The sequence below is a fragment of the Pteropus medius genome, unplaced genomic scaffold, assembly GCF_902729225.1.
Source record: "Pteropus medius unplaced genomic scaffold, Ma_sr-lr_union100, whole genome shotgun sequence".
Classification (NCBI taxonomy): domain Eukaryota; kingdom Metazoa; phylum Chordata; class Mammalia; order Chiroptera; family Pteropodidae; genus Pteropus; species Pteropus medius.
The window spans coordinates 7,584,341-7,602,831 of NW_024340849.1; the positions used below are offsets into that span (position 1 = coordinate 7,584,341).

General features: G+C 38.8%; 1 protein-coding gene across 2 annotated transcripts in view; it reads right to left on the reverse strand.

Moving 5' to 3' along the window:
* CDH7 (cadherin 7) overlaps nucleotides 1-18,491 on the reverse strand; it is a 120,993-nt gene that overhangs the window by 24,226 nt on the left and 78,276 nt on the right. For both annotated transcript variants that reach the window (XM_039839981.1, XM_039839972.1), the window contains exons 8-11: nucleotides 6,830-6,966; nucleotides 5,871-5,992; nucleotides 5,101-5,218; nucleotides 2,112-2,363 (exon numbers count right to left, since the gene is read on the reverse strand). In XM_039839981.1, the coding sequence (XP_039695915.1) occupies nucleotides 2,112-2,363; nucleotides 5,101-5,218; nucleotides 5,871-5,992; nucleotides 6,830-6,966 (629 nt within the window). The remainder of the gene's footprint in view (nucleotides 1-2,111; nucleotides 2,364-5,100; nucleotides 5,219-5,870; nucleotides 5,993-6,829; nucleotides 6,967-18,491) is intronic.

The window sequence follows — 18,491 nt, forward strand, 5'->3', positions numbered from 1 at the left end:
ATCCTGACGGTCTGCTTCTAAAGACTTAGGAAATAAGACTCAGACCCACCTCTGAACACGCTAACCTTAAAACGCACTGGTTAGTGGGAGAGGCCCTACAGGAAACGGGAGCTGTAGGCAGGAGCCCAGGCTCCAAACGGTATTTTAGTATGACAGGAGCGGTTTTGACATATTTTTTGTAGACTTGCTGAAACTTTAAAAAACTGACTAAAATGCAGGACATAAAAACCTGATCCTTAAAAGTGGAAAAGGCATTCTTAATCTGGAGTCTATTTAAAGAAAATGTTCAAATTTAACAAAAAGATTAGTCATGCTTAAATTTTGACAAAATCTCCCAAATCTACCATCTCACCATGATACATGTATACACACACTCTCACATATATGTCGTATGCAAGAATGAAATCTTATAAAACTAATTCACTTTCAGTAACTGCTAGCTAATGATTCTTAACTAATTAGAATCATCAAGCAACACAAACTGCAATGAATCTCTAAGTCACAGGTGAAAATATTCTCTGAAAATGAAGCAGGCTTCATTAGATAGATAACCTTTCAAAAAAAAATCAAACATTAATTAACTGTTGGGTATGAATATATTCTGGGGAATACAATCTTATCCCTTTAAAGTGTAATCTAAATTATTTTGTGATGAACTGGTCAAGTTCAGAGTCTACCTATCTCCTCATTTTTTTCTGACCACGTTTTTGAGCTAAAGACACTGCCATTTTAAATACTAAGGAAAATATCTTCTTATCTAGGTTATTCAGCTATTACAAAACAAATACGCAATTTACATCTTTACTATTACATTTTGGAACCCGGTAGAGGAATAAAAAGTACTTTGCAATGGTTTCATCTTCTCCAAAATTTATTCTAGGCCTCACATTCTAATCAAGCTTTCATTGAGAATTACTTCCCATTTCTAATGAATTTCTGCCATGTGAAGCTATATGAAAAAAAAAACTTTATTCTCTTTTAGATTTATTTGATTTTCTGAAGTTATTGACGATAACTTCCATTTGTTATGAGGTCATTTACAGTATATTAGTAAGTAAGGCTTAGCTTGGTTAATAGGTTGAGAACTTGCTTCATCAATAACACTTAAAATTTATGACATGTTCACTTTATGGTAGGCACATGAATTAAGTCTAGTTCTATTATTTTTCCCTGCTAGATTGAGAAGCCAGACTTAGAAAAATTAAGGTCCCCTAGTGAAGAACAGGCGCATGTCAGGGCAGTAACAAACGCTAGGCTTACCTAATCCCATAAATCCTGTTTCTAAACACGACACGGCGATGACTTCCATCACTAAGTTCTACTTTGACAAAACTACATTATACGTGGATTTAGAAATTATAGTACATCCCAAGCAGACACATGGTGCAGTGTCAGATGCAATACTGAATGCTTGCTGTCCTTCCTGCAGGAAGTTACGCTGTGAAGGGGGAAGTAGCTAAGGAATAAACCCATTGCCCGATGCCCACGCTGGATGCCTCCCAATTTTTAAAAGGATGTTGCATAATCTCTTATAAAATGGTGATTCTAATAGGAGTTATAAATCTAATTTCAGCACATAATAATCATGGAAGAGGACAGTTAAATATGTTAGCTCTTCCTTGGAAATTATGACTTCTGTACTGCTGAAACTGCAGTCCTTTAAAATTTGCAAATAATTATAAAATCCACCTTAAACCTTTTCTGAAAAGAGGTAGAATATAAAACGATTTCTAAAATGAGCATATTATCAACATGACATAGAAAACATTCTTCGTAATATGTCTCCCCTGCAGAGAACTTTCTACAGCCAACGAATGAGATGTGGTAAATTAAAAAAAAAAAAAAAGAACCTTAAAAAAATTCAGTTTTAAAGATAAGCCTTTTGCCTTCACTGTTGTTTTAAAAATAAAACTGATATTTTCCTTGAGTTATATTTTAGATGTCCCACCGGAAAGTGCATCATCTCCTTGGGCTGCTCGGTGAGCAAAAAACGCATCGAATAGAATATTTTTCACATGTCCTCAAAAAGGTACTGCTGATAGGATAGGAGAAAGTCGCGCCCCGCCCCGCTCCTGAGACCGCCCCGACGGGCGAGGCCCTGGAGCACCTACCCAGCAGGGTGAGCACGCAGGCCAGGATGGCGATCAGGGCGCCGGTGCTGAGCCCCGCCGGCAGCACGTAGGCCTCCGCGTTGCAGGTCTGCGCCACGCCGTCCGCGTCGCAGTCACAGACGCGAATGGTGAGCGTGTTGGTGCTGCTGAGCGAAGGCGAGCCGCTGTCCACGATGAAGATGGGCAGGTAGTACACCGACTGCTCCTGCCTCCGGAAGCCGTTTCTCCGGGTCAGGACCGAGGCCGTGTTGTCTGGGAAGGTAGAAATCGAGGGGTAATACCATCTCTGATGGGCTCGGTCCCGCCAAACTTCGTCCCGCTTGTCACTGGTTTTTGACAGAGAGCCATATTTCCAGATATTGCTTCATTTTAATACATTTGTCATGCTATACGCTTATCACCAGTTATAAAGTAAAACTATGAAAATGTCTATGCAGCACTTAAATTAACTTTGTAAAAATTACGCGTGACACATCGGTTTACTTACGTTAAATTTCAAACTATACTTATAGAAATAATAAAAATCAACAGGTGATTATTTTGGGAGCATCATCAGATAGCATAAATATTTCCAATCCATCTTTTCTTTGACAAATTCCAAGCCCAATATAAAAACAAGTGAAATACACCACTCTTGCTTACTTTGAATTGAGTATGCATAGCTAGCTATTCAAGAGAGTAATTATTGTATAGTTTTTAAAAATCCATATTGGTATATATCATTACCAAAACCTCATGTATATAAACATCGTGTCAGTGATAAAATGAGTCATCTGTGTTCATTTATATTGAATATTTTATTTCATCTAACAATTATAGTAATTATGAAACTTTTAATAATAATCAATGTTTGCATCGTAAAACTATGATTTCTCTATCTAAAATAGATTTTTTTATTTGCTAGCAATTTATCTAGCTAACTTGTCTTAATTAGCTAATTAGGAATTTATGTGATTCTTTAAATTTACAGCAATTAATAAAAATAAAGGAAGGAAAACCAGGACCAGAGATTCACCCAGTGCGCTTTAATACGGATTTCCTTTCCAAGATATTTACCCAATGTTGCCATAAAAGAATTAACAATTTTCTAATGAAATGGAAAGCTGAAATCTATTCTGTCTCAAAGAGCACAACACAGCAAGCTCACGTGAGACTGCAGAATACACATAATCTGCAATTAAAACGTAAAAGGAATAAAACTTTGATTCTCAGATTTCGTCTGATAGGTTTTTATGTAAACACATCTTTTATTTTAAAATGTATGAATCTGAGAGCCATTTATTTAAAAAAACTACACACGGAGTTATTGAGGGATGCTTTCTTGAGTACGTTTCTATACAGTTCACGCCACACACACGTCTATGTCTTTGCCTCCCAGCCATTCAGATGGTATTCGATGCAGCCTTTTTAAAGTTGTTGACTAGTAAGCTAACATGCCTGACATCAAATAACACACGCACACACACACCATACTGAGGAGCACATGCTGAGATGCCTACTGTGCAAGAGAATTCTATGTTCAGCAAAGAGATCATAAAACTCTTCAGGGTTCGCACGTGCTTCCTAAGATGAAAGCCAACGTAATAACTGACGTTCTACCTACTCCTACGTGTTTTCCTTCAAGGCCTAGGTTAGGGAGCTCCGGACCTAAGGAAGTCTTTCATTTGTGTCCTGAAAATCCAGACATTTTAGTGCACGTGCTGTCCAGCAATCATGGTGGCACTGGATGATGACATATTGGGGAAATATTCATACTCTTCTTAGGAAGATCGAAAATTCCCCTCTCTGAATTTGTGCTAGATGAGTACAGTTGCTGAACATGCCACCCTGGCCAACTATGGGTCAGCCAGAGGGTCTGGGATTACCCACGTGGGGAGTGCTAGGGGCACGCGATAGCGTTCTCATTAAGCAGGGAAGGGAATCAGGAACAATTCTTTTTGGATTGAATTTTTGAGGCCAAAGGGGCTTGTCTGCACTAAAGAAGGTGGTGGCTTCAGGTAAAAGCACTTATAGTGTCCATCTCAAGAGCAGGTCTTTTTAGATAAGCCAGTATCTGACTAGTGATTCTATTTCTACATTTCCCCACCCCAAAACCTGATTCACACGTTCAAACTGAAAGAATTATATTTTCTATATTGTTGGGAAAGACTTCTCTTTCTCTCTCTCTCTCTCCTGCTAAATAAATACCTTGAATGGAAACCCATGTGAATATATAAATTTACATTTACACGATACATAGAATGTTCTCAAACTTCCTTTAAAAGTTCCTATATTGTCTATATACTGTTTATATATCTATAATCATACATAGATATAGATCTGTACCTATATCTATATGTACATCCAAGCAAAACCGTTTACTTACAGGTATTTGTAAAAACGTTTCTATCGTGACACTTAGGAAACTGATGAGTATTTACCTTTGAAGCAGAATGATGGGATTTGGGATGATAGGGAGTTCTTTTTTCTTTCTTATTTTTTATTTGCATCAAGAGTATATTTTATATTATTTGGATGCATTACTTTTGTTTTTTAGGTTAAAATAAAAGAATAACTGATGTTAGCATTAAAAACATAAAGCCAAAGTTGATTTAGTTGAAATGTGTGAAGTTCAATCATTTTCTGGATGTCTCAAGTTACACCTATGTAGGACAGTCCTGATTAAGGCACTTAGGTGACCCTCAGCCAATTCGATAATTTAGATAAAGAGCATAATAAACAAATTAGAAAGCAAATGTCTGGGAGAAATGACATAGAGAGATGGATCTGGTTTCCCTGCCCTCATTTAGGCCTAAAATATTTAGGTAGCAGCAGCTTCTTCATGACAGTAAATCCACAGATAAAAATGGTGCGAAGGGCTTACTGCCCTTTAATTAAGGTCTCTACTGATACATCAAGAAAAATCCGTCATCGGCATCCCTGAGTGAGCAAAGCGCTCCCTCAGAGTCTGCACCTGCTGCCTCCACCAGTGACAGTAATGACACCTTACCTTTGTTGTCTTTCAGTGAGAAGTTGTGGTTATTCGTGGTGTCAGTAGTTAGGCTGAAATAAAACTGGTGTCCACTGGAAGGCTCGTCTTTGTCCACGGCGCTGATTTTCTGGATAACCTAGGGACAGAGGACGAGAATCACGAGGGCACGTCGGCATGCTCTGCTGAGTTTCCCGAGGCAGGACAGAGGCTTTACTCCTTGTAAGAAGTACCATCTACCTGAGTGAGCTGGGGGAAGGAGCCGATGTCCTAATATGAACCCAATCTAAAAAGGGCTTTGAGAAACAAATCGTGTCCTTTTCAGAATTCACGTCTGAGTTTACCTTTGTGAACCTCAGAAATAAGCTGTACCGCTTCCATCCTGGTAAAGATCACAAGGCAATGAACAATACGGATGAGTAGCACAGGCCACACAGAGATTAAACTGCACTTGACTCTCAACTTCAAGGCGCTGCAGCCCTGCTCTGAGGTGGGAAGCAGCCCTGTCAAGCTCAAGGTGCTACGTGCCTCCTTAACAGAGGGTAAGCCCTTAAGGTTCATCACGGCTTTTACAATGTTTACCTTTCTTCCTGAGGGGTTTTCATCATCCCAATTAAACCAGCATTTGAAAGTGCCTTTAATATTAGTTTATGCTACACATCAAAGTGTTACTTTTGCTGAAACATGCTGATGCTATTTCATCTTAAAGCTGGCAGTATTTCAAAGGCAATGGTTGCTGGTTCTTTTGAAAGAATCACAAACTAGAAGCATGGTGTTTGGGAGCTTCTTACCTGCCCTGGCTGGGCATTCTCGCAGACGGTGGTCTCATAGTCCATCGCGAACTCAGGGGCATTATCGTTGATGTCCAGGATAGTGATGGCCACGTAGCCTCTGCCTACTTGAGATGGATTCTCTAATCAAGAGGAAAAGGTTTTATCATTTATTCTCAGAGTAAAGCTGTTATTCCACTGCCTTTTACTCAAACTCTTTAATGCGAGTTTCCTATTTTTCAGGAAACATATTAAAAATTAGAATCAACCAAGAATGTTTGGCTATCCAAAGCATGAGTCTAATAAGGAAAATGGCCAGTCCTCAAAATCTAGAATCATAACACTGTGGACTTTAAAGGGAAGTATAGAAAAATTTGATCCAAATGTCACATATCTGGATCTAGACAGTGTATGCTTTTTTTAGTCCCTGATAAGAAAATTGTTGAAAGAATGACCAAAAACCCATGCATTTCAATATTCTTTGATACTAGAGTTATGTCTATGAATATACATATACAATATATATGTTACATATGTGAATATATATGAATATAATATACATATGACACAATACATTATAATTATGCATCGTTCTTTCAAAGTTTTCTTATCAGAGACTAAAATGTGTTCGATATCAGAATATGCCAATCTGGGCATCTTGGTTAGAGATCAACTTACTAATTTTTGTAAACTATTCAACCAATTTCATATCAGCATAAAGGCATCATGTGAAATATGACCACACAACAAGAAGCTCTCTGAAGGTAATTCGGGCCCATTATATTATAGTCTTTTCTTTTCCTTAACTTCGTATAAGTATAAAATTAATAAATACTAATGTTTCACGACTTAACGTTCAGGATTCTGTTCAATTGAAAAAATCACCTAATATAATTCCAGTTGAAATGATAACTTTCTGACGACCCATTTTCCGCTCTCAATGGCATCCATCCCAATTTAATTTTAAACCTACAACTTACGGCTCTCCATTGCAAGGACTGTGATATTATGAACAGCATTTGTCTCCCGATCCAAAGATTTGGCAGTTGTAATAACTCCACTGTTGGCATCAATATTGAAGTATCTCTCCAAGTCTGTGTTTCTGTCGATTGAATACCTAATTGAACATTAAAAAAAACCCTTCATTTTTGATTATAATTTGCTAAATTTATTTCATTAATTGCATAACCAATCACCAAATCCTGTTGACTCCACGATCTGTCATATGAGTAACATAACGGAATGCTTAGTTTAGAACTTCTCCAGTGTTATAGTTGGTTCTTAGCCTGCTTGTCAGTAATCTCTTTGCTTTTCTGTCAGGCAGTACAAAATAAACACCTTTGTATAGTTAGCTTCACAGCAGCTTTGAATATACCATTATAAACTTCAAATAATTCATTTTTATTATTATTTTAGCTTCTAAAAACCGTTTATAATCGCTTTAGTAGCCCTGGCCATGGTTATAGGTCCCTCAAAAATGAAACACAGGTAGACATCTTGCCCATTCACATCTATCTTAATAATACAAGCCTGATCTTATCCCTTTTTTTGTGTGTGTGCATCCCTCACTCAGGGATCTTGAATTGGGTTCTTTAGATACGTGTCAAAATCGCATGGCTATTTTGGTGTATTAAAAATGTTCACGAAATACCCACTATCCAAACTTTAGTAAAATACCACTGCTATACTTGTATTCTTCTACTCCATATAATTACTTATTCCATAAAGAAATTCACTTTCCCCTCTTAAATGACTATCTTAAGGGTCCACTCATAGTTTTTCTATTTGGGTGAAATAATAGCTCTCGTTAAAAAAAAAATTAAACAAATAAAAGAGCAAACAGATAAACAGATACACACTCAATTTGGGTTAAGCGAGTATTTTAAGTTTACGTAGTAGTTCTCAACTATTAAATAGATTTGTCTACTCTGCTGTATCACAAAATGCAAGAAACATGAAAACAAAAGAGGAGGCATCAGGAAAACATTAGAAAATAAACCATATTATTGTTTAACAAGTACTGTTTTTGTGCAGTAATATGTTTTGGTGCTGAGAATGTGAGGACTTTTTTTATGGCTTCTATATTCTCGATGAGATACGATATAAGGTTATCAGCTGAGAGAGCAGAGAGAAGGTGTTTTGAATAGTAGAGAGAAGTAAATTTTTTTTAGAATGGACATCACGCACACACACAGGAAAGTATAATGGAAGAGCTAAGAATTGTGGATTGCCCCTTTGAGGTTTGTAGTCATTAATTTAACGTAAAACCAGTCATCCTATTTGTCTGCCTTGCTTCACTCTTCTCTGTGTATTTAAAGGTGCATAAAAGGCTAAGGGTCGGATTTAACCAGTGTGGACAATGAGAGGAGAGAGGGTTTAGGAGGACAGGGGCATATGTGCAGGATTGGTAAGAATGAAGGCCCATGCTCTAACTGAGGAAATAAACGGCAGATGCTGAGAAGATGCTAGTAGCATCAACAGGTTGTAGGTCTTTGTCACGACACGGAACTGCTAGAGTGGGAGGTGGTGGGAACAGAGTATGATACTCGAAGAAGCTTTTCAACAGTAGTGTACGTATGAGAGCTGACAAGCCCAGGGCATGCTCATGAGAACCCAGGACTGAACTGGGGCAGAAGAACAGATCATTGGATTCGAGAAGCCAAAAAAATTTGAAACCAACAAGTCTGATGGGTCGTGGGTGTAGCTGAATCAATTACCATGCCAAGAATAATGGTGGGAAAGAACAAAATGATCTGGGTATGAAATCCTCAATGAATGGCGTGCTCACTGCATGTTTGGTGGTTGACAGCAACATGGACGATTTTGAGTAACGTCTGATGGTGTATTCTACAGAGCAGTTAAGAGTTCTGAAGGGGAAAGAAAATCAAATAGTTTGGAAATGGTGATGGCAATACCACACATACTCACTCCCCTCTGTAAGAGCTGTGCCCCATGGGATGCCAGAGGCGAAACAAGTCCCAGCTGAGATGCCTCCTACGCTCTCCTTCCCATCCTCTTGCTATAGCTAAGTGTCTACGCAAATCAAAATCGAACCAGTCCACTGAAACTGCCCATCTCACCTGATCTGACCTTCTCAGGAATGTTTTTCCTTGGAGTTAGAGGGTTTTCCTCTTATACAGCTTTATTAGAACCAAAGACAAATACGTTCTCTACTTTAAAAAACTAGTTTCCTCCATTCGTGTCAAGTTCATCGATAGCCTCCACGTTGTCACGTTCATTGCTCATGTCTCTGTTCTTACGAACTCTCTCACCCAGATGTACAACTGACCACTCGCTCCTCCTCAAAACATTCTCCTTTTGCCTTTACTAATACACGCCTTCCCTGCTTTTTTCCTGCCTCACTATCTGCTCGTTTTCACTCACCTTGGCTAGTCGAACCTCCTCTTTGTGATCTCTTGAACCACTTGAACTCCCCAAACCTCTCTCTCCCATGGATCCTCCTCTCTATATAAACACGTTTCCTTGGTAATCTATGCAGTTCCATGCCTTAAATACCTTCTACATTTTTCATTGCTCCCAAATTTATATACAATCTCCTTGGCCCACTATGCATGTACTGGGTCACCTACTTAATATCACCACGTGGCTATAAAACATGAACTGAAATGTCCAGACCTATGTTATAATTCCTACAGTCGCCAAACCACCTCCCCCTCCCACCTTTCCCATCCAAGTAAATGACACCACCAGTCACTCGATGGCTCAAAATAAAAATCTGGAATTTGTCCTTGATTTGATTTTCTTGCTTACATCTGCAAATAATTTCTCAACATCTGCTCTCAATACTATTAGTCCAAGTTGCTACCACTTTAGCCTAGTTTTGCATTATTTTACCCTTTATAAACATATTTCCATTCTTACTGTGTGCACTCCATTTTCCACATGGCAGCCTTAAAAATAAGAGATGGTTTTATTTAATGTTACAAATAGACTTTAAGTTTCAATTACATAGAAAGGCTACATTTTTTTTTCTCTGAAATGCTGCAAGTCAAATCATTATATGTCAATATTTCATATTGTTAACATAATGTATATGTAACTTTATATATGTGTGTATATATGTGTTCATTTATGTGTATGTGTATATATATATTAAACATATACATATATACACATATGTATGATATGTATGCAAGGAATAGACATATATATATATATGTATGTATGTATGTATAGACATATATATTTTATCCATTGGTGATAGAATTGATATTTACGTTCGACAAGAGGATTATAACATAATACCCATGACTCATGCATCAATTAGGTCAATACTAAAAGCCTGAACTTTTTTTCAAATCACTAGGATAATGTTTGCATATTCAGGAACAAATAGACTTGTAGATTATAGCAAAGCAAACAGGCCTTGAACTTGACATATATCTAAGGTAGTTCATTTAATTCCCCACAGAACTATAGTCAGTGACTATAACATTTGCCTCTATTATCAATCATTTCAAAGTTTCCAGGTTTAAAATAAAGGATATGAAACTTGAAAATTCATTTAATAAGTTAAATGTCTCCAACTTCTATTCACCTCATAAAAAATTTTCTAATCTTTTGGGGATCCAGTTATCACCTAGGCCTCAATATGTTTTGAAAAACAATCGACACCAACGTTTCTATAATACGAATATTAATAATTTCTAAATCACAAACCATGTAGCATCCACTTATGTGTTTGATAGCTATAATTCTCACACAGGTCTCGCTAAATAGCACAGGTTCATACACACATATTCGGTAACTTGTAAATTATTCTGACATTCTTACTTCATGTCTCCCTGTCACTATTCATGCAATCAGCGATTATTCTTGAGCACCTGCAGGTGACATTCTATTTCAGGAAACATAGTATACAAAAAGTAGTTTTAAAATATCAACCTGTAATAAATATTTGGGATGAAAACAACACATTGCTATCCAAGAGTCTGATGAGGGAAGTCTGGATATATGTGGGGAGGGAAGGAGAGAATGAGACAGTGGCTTGAGAGGAGAGGGCAGGCCCCAGCAAGAACAAGAGGTAATGAACACACTGGCCAGGATAGTTGTGGTTATTATGCTTCTTAATCACAAGGACTTGGAATCACCCAGTATTAAAGGGGTTCTCTATTTTCTACCAGCCCCTCTGGATGTGCAAAAGATAGGAGGCATTAGCTAATGTATAAGGTTAACTGAGAAAAACAATCCAAGAGAAATAAAATGTGGGAACGTTTTTTCTATTGAGAGGTGCAAAATCTCTCTGAATTAGAATCTGGGAGGGAGGGCTGAATGAGCCAAAAGAAAAGAGAGGCCCTCAAGGAGCCTGGAGGAGCACTCTCTCTGCAGCATCTCTCGGCATCCCCTGGCTTAGGGACCAGAAACGCAGTGCCCAGTGCCCAAGGCAATTAGAGGCTGAACAGGAAGGAAAGGGTCGGATGTTTCTCTCATCAAGAACCAGAATTACCATCAATGTACCTTCTGATGCAGTCAGCAGTGTGTGGACTCACAACGATCCCTCTAGTTTCTGCAAATTACAGCCTAAAACACTTGGCCTCTTTCACCGTATGTAGGAGTGACCAATTAGATCACTTGCTTATGTTTGCAGCAACAGCCGTTAAAGCTTTTGCCCTATCTGTTTATTATGCAGACAGCTCGAAACCTCCACATCCAGCCTCCATCCTTTCCCTGAGATTTTGTAAATTACTCCGGATGGCTGCAAGATCTTCGACTGAAGCTCAAATATCTAAAAGCAGATTCATCAACTTTTCCCCAAAACGATCCCTCCTTCCAAACTTTCTCATTTTAGAATGTGCCAAGTATTTAAAACGGTGAAATTTTCTTCCTAATCCTCAAACAATGTAAGGTCATGTATGACAGACTTCTCTCTGCATGCCTACTATTCATTTGCCCTTAATTCTTACTAATAGAATCCTGCTTTTGTTAAAGGTAGCCATGTATCTGGCTGAAAAACTACATTCGCTATTCTCCCTTGTAGACGCAGTGTCCTTATACCTAAGTTTTAGCCAATGAAATACAAAAGAAAGTTGGTGGTTTGAGCGTCAATGAAAGCCTCCTTAAAGGAGAGGAGAGAGTTGCTAATTCAGCCGGCATTTGATTTCTGCTCCTTCTTCCCTATCTCACCTGGGACGTAAACACAAAGGGAACGTATCCAAAAGCCATCTGGTAAATATGAAGTGATGAGTGCTTGGTGTAAGAAGCCAGGGCACTTGATGACATTACACTGCCAAATTGTCAGTCCTTGAGTGCATAGCTCCAGACTTCTCATTAGTAAGTCATTAGTGTTAAGCTTTGCTGCTACCAGCCACGCACAATTTCTAACTAAGGCAAGCAAGTACTATTATCGCCAAGTTTAGTACTGGACTCCAAAGTCTCACAGTTGGTTGTGGATGGAGCCCAGATTCAGAACTATGCCTGTCTGAGCCATCCTTGCAGTATGTACTACATTACCTATAAACGAGATGTCCTGCCACCGACAGCTCTATCACCCAGCTTCTTCCTGTTATTTTCCCCATCGCTCTCCTATCTAAAACCCTAGGCTATCAAACTGATATGTAATCCAATTAATAAAACCATTCTGCTATGTATCTCCATTCCTGTGCCTTTCCTCATGCTGACACTCCTTTCCGACTGTTTCGGTCCTATGATTCCTTGAGGACGACTCCCTAGCATGAAAGCAGCAAGCCTCCCCACTTATGTCAGAAATCAGGCCTTGTTTTGTACTCACGGCCCCTCCTCCGACTCATCCCCAGTTTCTGGTGCCCTTGGAGTCCTCACAGCTGAGACTTCGATGCTACCCTGGAGGACTGCATCCCTGTCTAAAATCGAAGACTCTCAGGCCACAAGGATTTGGAGCTCTGCTGGTGGAGATGACCAAATGGTACAGAGTGTGGCTGATTAATTCATGATGAAAACCAAAGCTCAAGGGACAGGGTCCTGCCAGACATCATTTTGAGGAAAATGGAGAATGGTTTTCAGAAGAAAGTCCAAGGATAGTATCAGGAGGCAGAAAAATTCCATCAGGAAAGCTAATGCCTTTTAATTTTTGTCAGCCCAGTACCCCTTATTTTTCAGAGATTTCTTTACCATTAATCCACATCTCCTCTCAAAATATCAAGTTTCTGTTAAATCACACCTGTAATAATTTTGGAAAGTGTCATCAAAAAGAATGTAGTATGAATAATGAATAAGAGGCCAGAAGATTAGAAGTCAAGAGACTCTGGGGTATTAGTGCCAGGCCTGACATGCCTTTCTGTAGGAACTACCAGTTACTTACTTTCTCGGCTCAAATTTATGAATCAGGTCTAGGCCATGCTACCATAAACAAGCCCGATCTCATCTGATCTCAGAAGCTAAGCAGGGTCGAGCCTGGTTAGTACTCGGACGGGAGACCACCTAGGAAGACCAGGTACTATAGGCGTGAAAAATAAAGAAATAAGAGATGGTAAGCTGACAAGGTCCTTGCAATCTGTGAAGTCAACCAAGGGTTGCCTCACCTAAAAAAAAAAAATTATGAATCAGTAAAATGAGGCAGTTGAAATAGACATCTCCAAAATTTTCCTAAGTGTATGACGATAGCAACTGTCCTACATTCTCAGGTAGACATTGCATATTTTTGTACCCGTACATATTTTTGTACCATCAGGATCAAATCAAAAATCAGGGCACTCAGTATAGGAAAATCGAGATGCACTTAAAGCACATTGGCAAGGAAAAAAAAATAGAACAATTTAGTCAAAGCAAAATATCTAATGTTTAGTTCATTAAGCACTTCAGTTTTAAAAATACAACATATAAGTGTAATTCGAAGTTGGCCCTCCTGGGTTTGTATAAAAAATGCAGGCTGTTGCTAAAATTCTTCAACGCTTGAGGTACTAAACAGTAGGAAGACACACATTTAGATCTCCCTGTTCCTTGGATCTTGCAACTTTCTTTTTTTAAATTATTTTATTCCATTTTTTCAAACTAAAATAAACCAAGAACAATGTATGAATCATGTGCCTTTTCCAGAAAGCCTGCAGTATGTACTATCTGTGGACTTCATGTGCCACATGCTATATACCACCGTGACCTAGACACTGGGAATTAAGGGACAATATTATGGCCAGGACCCTGCCGCCTACCTACTCTATTAACATGGGCTTTCCATTCACCAACTGCAGGCTTCTGTTCCTTGTCTGCAAAATGAGAACGTCTGACCAGGTGATTTCTCACTTCCAGACTGAACGATGGATTCTGTTATAAGCTTCAGTGTAAGACTCTCTCTACAGGTAGATAACGCAAGGTTGGGACCACATCGTACACGTCTGTGTGGCCTCGGCGTCCTGCACATCTGTTACAAAATGCATTCCCATAGAAAATAATGCCTATTATTTTCATTGCTGCTGTTAGATGACTATGGCAATCAAGTAAAATGCTCTTTTTCGTATTAATCTTAAAATGCTCTAACCACCCAGCTATCGACATGCACATCAAGGTTCTCAAAGAGAACGTGCCAGTGAGTGCGTGGGACTGACACCATGCATCACTGGTACTCCACGAATGACAAAAGGTAATAGAATAAACACACACAGATAAATTGGAACAACAGAAATTGCTGAATCGTTTGAGTCAAAACCTTAATCTCTAAAGCAATCTGTGCATGTGTGCCTGTGCGTGCGTGTGTAACTGTGTGTGTTGCTATAACGAGTGTACAGATTTTGACACAGACCTTGCTAAAATCCTGGAACCCCATTTTCTAACTGTGGGACTGAGGGTGCGTTTATTTATAACCAGGGAATGATAGCGCTGCCTGATCAGACTTTAATGAGAAATAAATTACTTCCGAGTCGGTACTGTCCCTGTCTGTGTCCTCGTTCCCTTCTTCTGACCATGGCAACTCGATTTCCCTTTGGGGATTTAAATCTTCCCAGTCTCATGCAACCTTGATGGTACTCGAAACCAAGATGCTCGGAAGTCCTGGGTGAGAGACGGACACGTGCCCTGAGACACGCCGAGAGTCTTCCCAGAAATGTGAACCTTAACCAGGGGCCACGAGAAAATGCGGAGGTCGGCGCCGGTCCAGCCCCCTGCCTGCCACATCCTGCTGGGAATGTTGGCTCATTCTCAACCCTCACATTTATGACAAACGTCAGTCCTCTCTCCTTTGAAGACTGGCTATTCAGCGTCTCCATTAATTGTGAGTTATCTCCAATTATTTCAATAAAGTCCCCCCTTTATTTATTTATTTTTTTTCAGTTACCTTTGGCCAATTTCTGATGATTGCAATTAAAGAAAGCTTACAGTAGAGTTCAAGATAGACACCTACTTTCAACTTTCTGTACGGTTCCCAAAGATTCGCACTAAAAAGGATATAGATTTTATATTCTTCTATTAATTAAACTTTTCAATTAGCATTTTACACGTGGAAAATACTGCAAGGGACAAATCAAGAGAAATGTAATCTTTAGAGACGTTTACCTGGAGTCTTCCTAAAAGCTAATTCAGAAGGTCTTTGCTCTGAGTACAGTTCTATTCCACAGCAATATAATAGAAGATGGAAAATGCCTCACATAAATTAGGAATCTCCCACTTAATCGGTTTTGAAAACTATCTCTGGATAGTAAGTACACTAGTCTAACAAAAACGCATTTTTCCTTTTTACGATACCTGAACATATGCTTATTTTTCCATTTTTAATGATAGTCCTATTAAATTGAACAGCATTTTGAGCTAGGTTACAGCTCATTTTTTTCTCATAGAATTGATTTATACTACTTTAAAATGAACTACTACTTTTCTGTATGTTACTGGCCCACTTTCTTAGAATAATAGATATTCACAAATAATTTAGACCAAAGTAATATGTACAAACATATGCATGCATACAAGCTACTTAAAAAACGCACACTGAATTATTCAAACACCCCCAAATGTGTTCATACTAGTCACACTACATAATGTAATATCTGGTACTATTTTGTCACCTTTTATCTGAGAACATACAATACCGGGAATGCCCAAAGAGCCAGCAGATAAATATTATCCCAGTGTCCTTGAATTATAAATATAAACATAAATCTGTATTTAAATGGTTAGAAATGCTGTCAATGATCCTCGTTAATTTTTAGTCGCATCGCCCCCCCCCGACCCCCTTCACATCTGATCTTATTCATAATAAAATTATGTTGCAATTCATTGGCTCTTTTCAGCAGAGGGACTTCGGGCTTACTGTACCGCCCACAGGAATAAATTTGCTAATTTCATAAGACAGCACAAGACTCTAAGGGTATAACTAAATAAAACATACACAGACTTTGCATAATATTTTCTCGGCTTGTTCAAATCCTGCCATCCATGCGCAGCCTGCTTTTGCTTTCATTCTTCAAATGAAGTCTCACGTCCAGGGAACGCGGAGTGGTGAGTCTCTGTCTCACAGTTTGCCATGCCACAGCTTCTGACACTTTTCTCCCTTGTACTGTTTAACTTTGATGGGATCTTATTTTTCAACCAGATTGTAAGTTCCTTGAGGTCAGAAGAAATGTTTTCTTCATCTTTGTTTTCCTGTCAGTCTCTTTCCTAGCGTCAGGTGCAAAGCGGGCTCTTAGCACATGGGTGCTGATTCATTTGATCGGTCTACCAGTTCTGACACGAGGAATGAACAGTCCCCTAGCTCTAGGCTGTTCTTACAGCTTTGCCGTCTTATTGATGAGAAACAGAAGTGAAGTTTCTCCTGTTCAGAAAGATGATCGGTATCTGCAGAGCACAATCTGCCCTTGCAAGTTCAATAGCTAAAGCCTGACATTCGGTATTCAGGGCCGACATTTTCATAAAATGGTCAATAACTAGTACGTAAAATAAAAATAAAAAGACAAAGATGCTGGCCATTGATTATCCGCTTTGACTTTCAAAAAAAGTCGCTTACGTTGTTTCTGGCTAAGTAACCTCAGGCATCACATAATTTCCACCTTTGGCTTCAAGCTTCCACATGAAAAAAGAAAAAAGAGCGCAAGTGTCCACGAAATGGTGGGTGAGGCATTACAAGGACGTGACACTCCACGACGGCGTCCTATTTCGGCCAGTCGCTGGCCTCTGTGTTCGTTTCATCTTTCCATCTATTGCTACTACGCCTCTAAATAGTCCAAACGCTGTGCGGGGGTGTAAATGCCCCATTCCTTTTTTAAGACAAGGGCTGATGCACAAAGAAGAGTTATGCATAGCTTTTGGCTGATGCCAAAAGTAGGCAAACATTTTAAAATGCTGGGTAAGGCAGGGATCATGTGGGAAAACGACCTCAATTTTACCTTGCTGGAAGCAAGTCGATGTGTGTCTTTCTAGAATTCTAATCTCTTGCTCCACATATCAGTAAATGTTCCAAATACAAATGACATAGGATAGATTTCAGTATTATACTATGAAGAATGTTAATAAACTTAAACACTAATTATCCAGCTTCCCATACTGTTTTCCAATTCAAATCCTAACAGCCTAATTTTAAACAATTACATTGAAACACATACTACTTTTCTGTTCCTCTAAGAACTACACTATTTCTAAAGGTATAGAAGCACAAAGCTTACAATTTTAAGACTCTTCAGGCTCCATCTCGACCTGAAGAACACTTTTCCTAGGATCTCAGAAGACTGTACCATCTACCCATGCACTGACGTTTGTCAAAGGCAGGCTTATATTTTGATAAAAACACTTGCATGCTTAATGTAAATTCGTGCTTGTGTCCATTAAAGAACCTCATAATTTTTTCTATATATTGGAACAAATGTGAATACAAAACAATCTTCAATGTAGATTACCAATATAGTTACTTGTAAATATGATGTTATTGACTTTGAAATAAAAACAGCATGAAAACGCAGTAGGCTGTAATAGTAGCAATGTGTAATGCTACTACTTCCAATACTGAAGTCATGATTCGGTGTTTAAAAGCATAGGTTACTTTCCTTTTCTTATTTAATCCTCAGAAAACCTGGGATAAGGCAGGGATAAGGGCGTTTTTTCATTTTTACTGGGACGTATAAAAAAATTAGCAAGCTGAGTGACATTCCCTAGGTCACTCGGCAAACAGCAGTGCTGGAAAGAGAACCAGTCCTGTCGAGAATGCAGAGGTGGACTCATCTGCTCGCCAAACTACGAAACGAGGACACTGGCTTAAAACATGTCAAGGATGGGTAGGAAAGGAGAAATATGTCAGAGAGAAATCCAGAAAAATATAAGCTGTGAATAACTTTGCTGACCTTAAAAAAAAATTGTATAAGGGAAATAAATGTTTCAAGACGACAAGAATTAAATGTAAGTCAAGAAATTTTACAAAAGCAAAAAACACATTCACACGAAATAACATTTTCGTGCACTCTGAACAAAGTCTTGTCTCTCTCAATTGTGAGATTTAGAGTCAGAGGATGACACAAGATGGTAAAATACAAACCTGAAATGTTAAGTTGTCACCTTCATTAGCATTAAGATAATGAAAACAGGGAGGAATCTGGGGCCAGCCAGCTCCTCTTACATTTACGAAGGCCACAGAGAGCTTTACCTCCAAAATCAGCGGAGTTCGCCCTTTACCCTCTAGCTCTATGCCCCAGGGAGCACGGCTGGAGCTCGCTTCATCTCCAACTCAAGTCACTT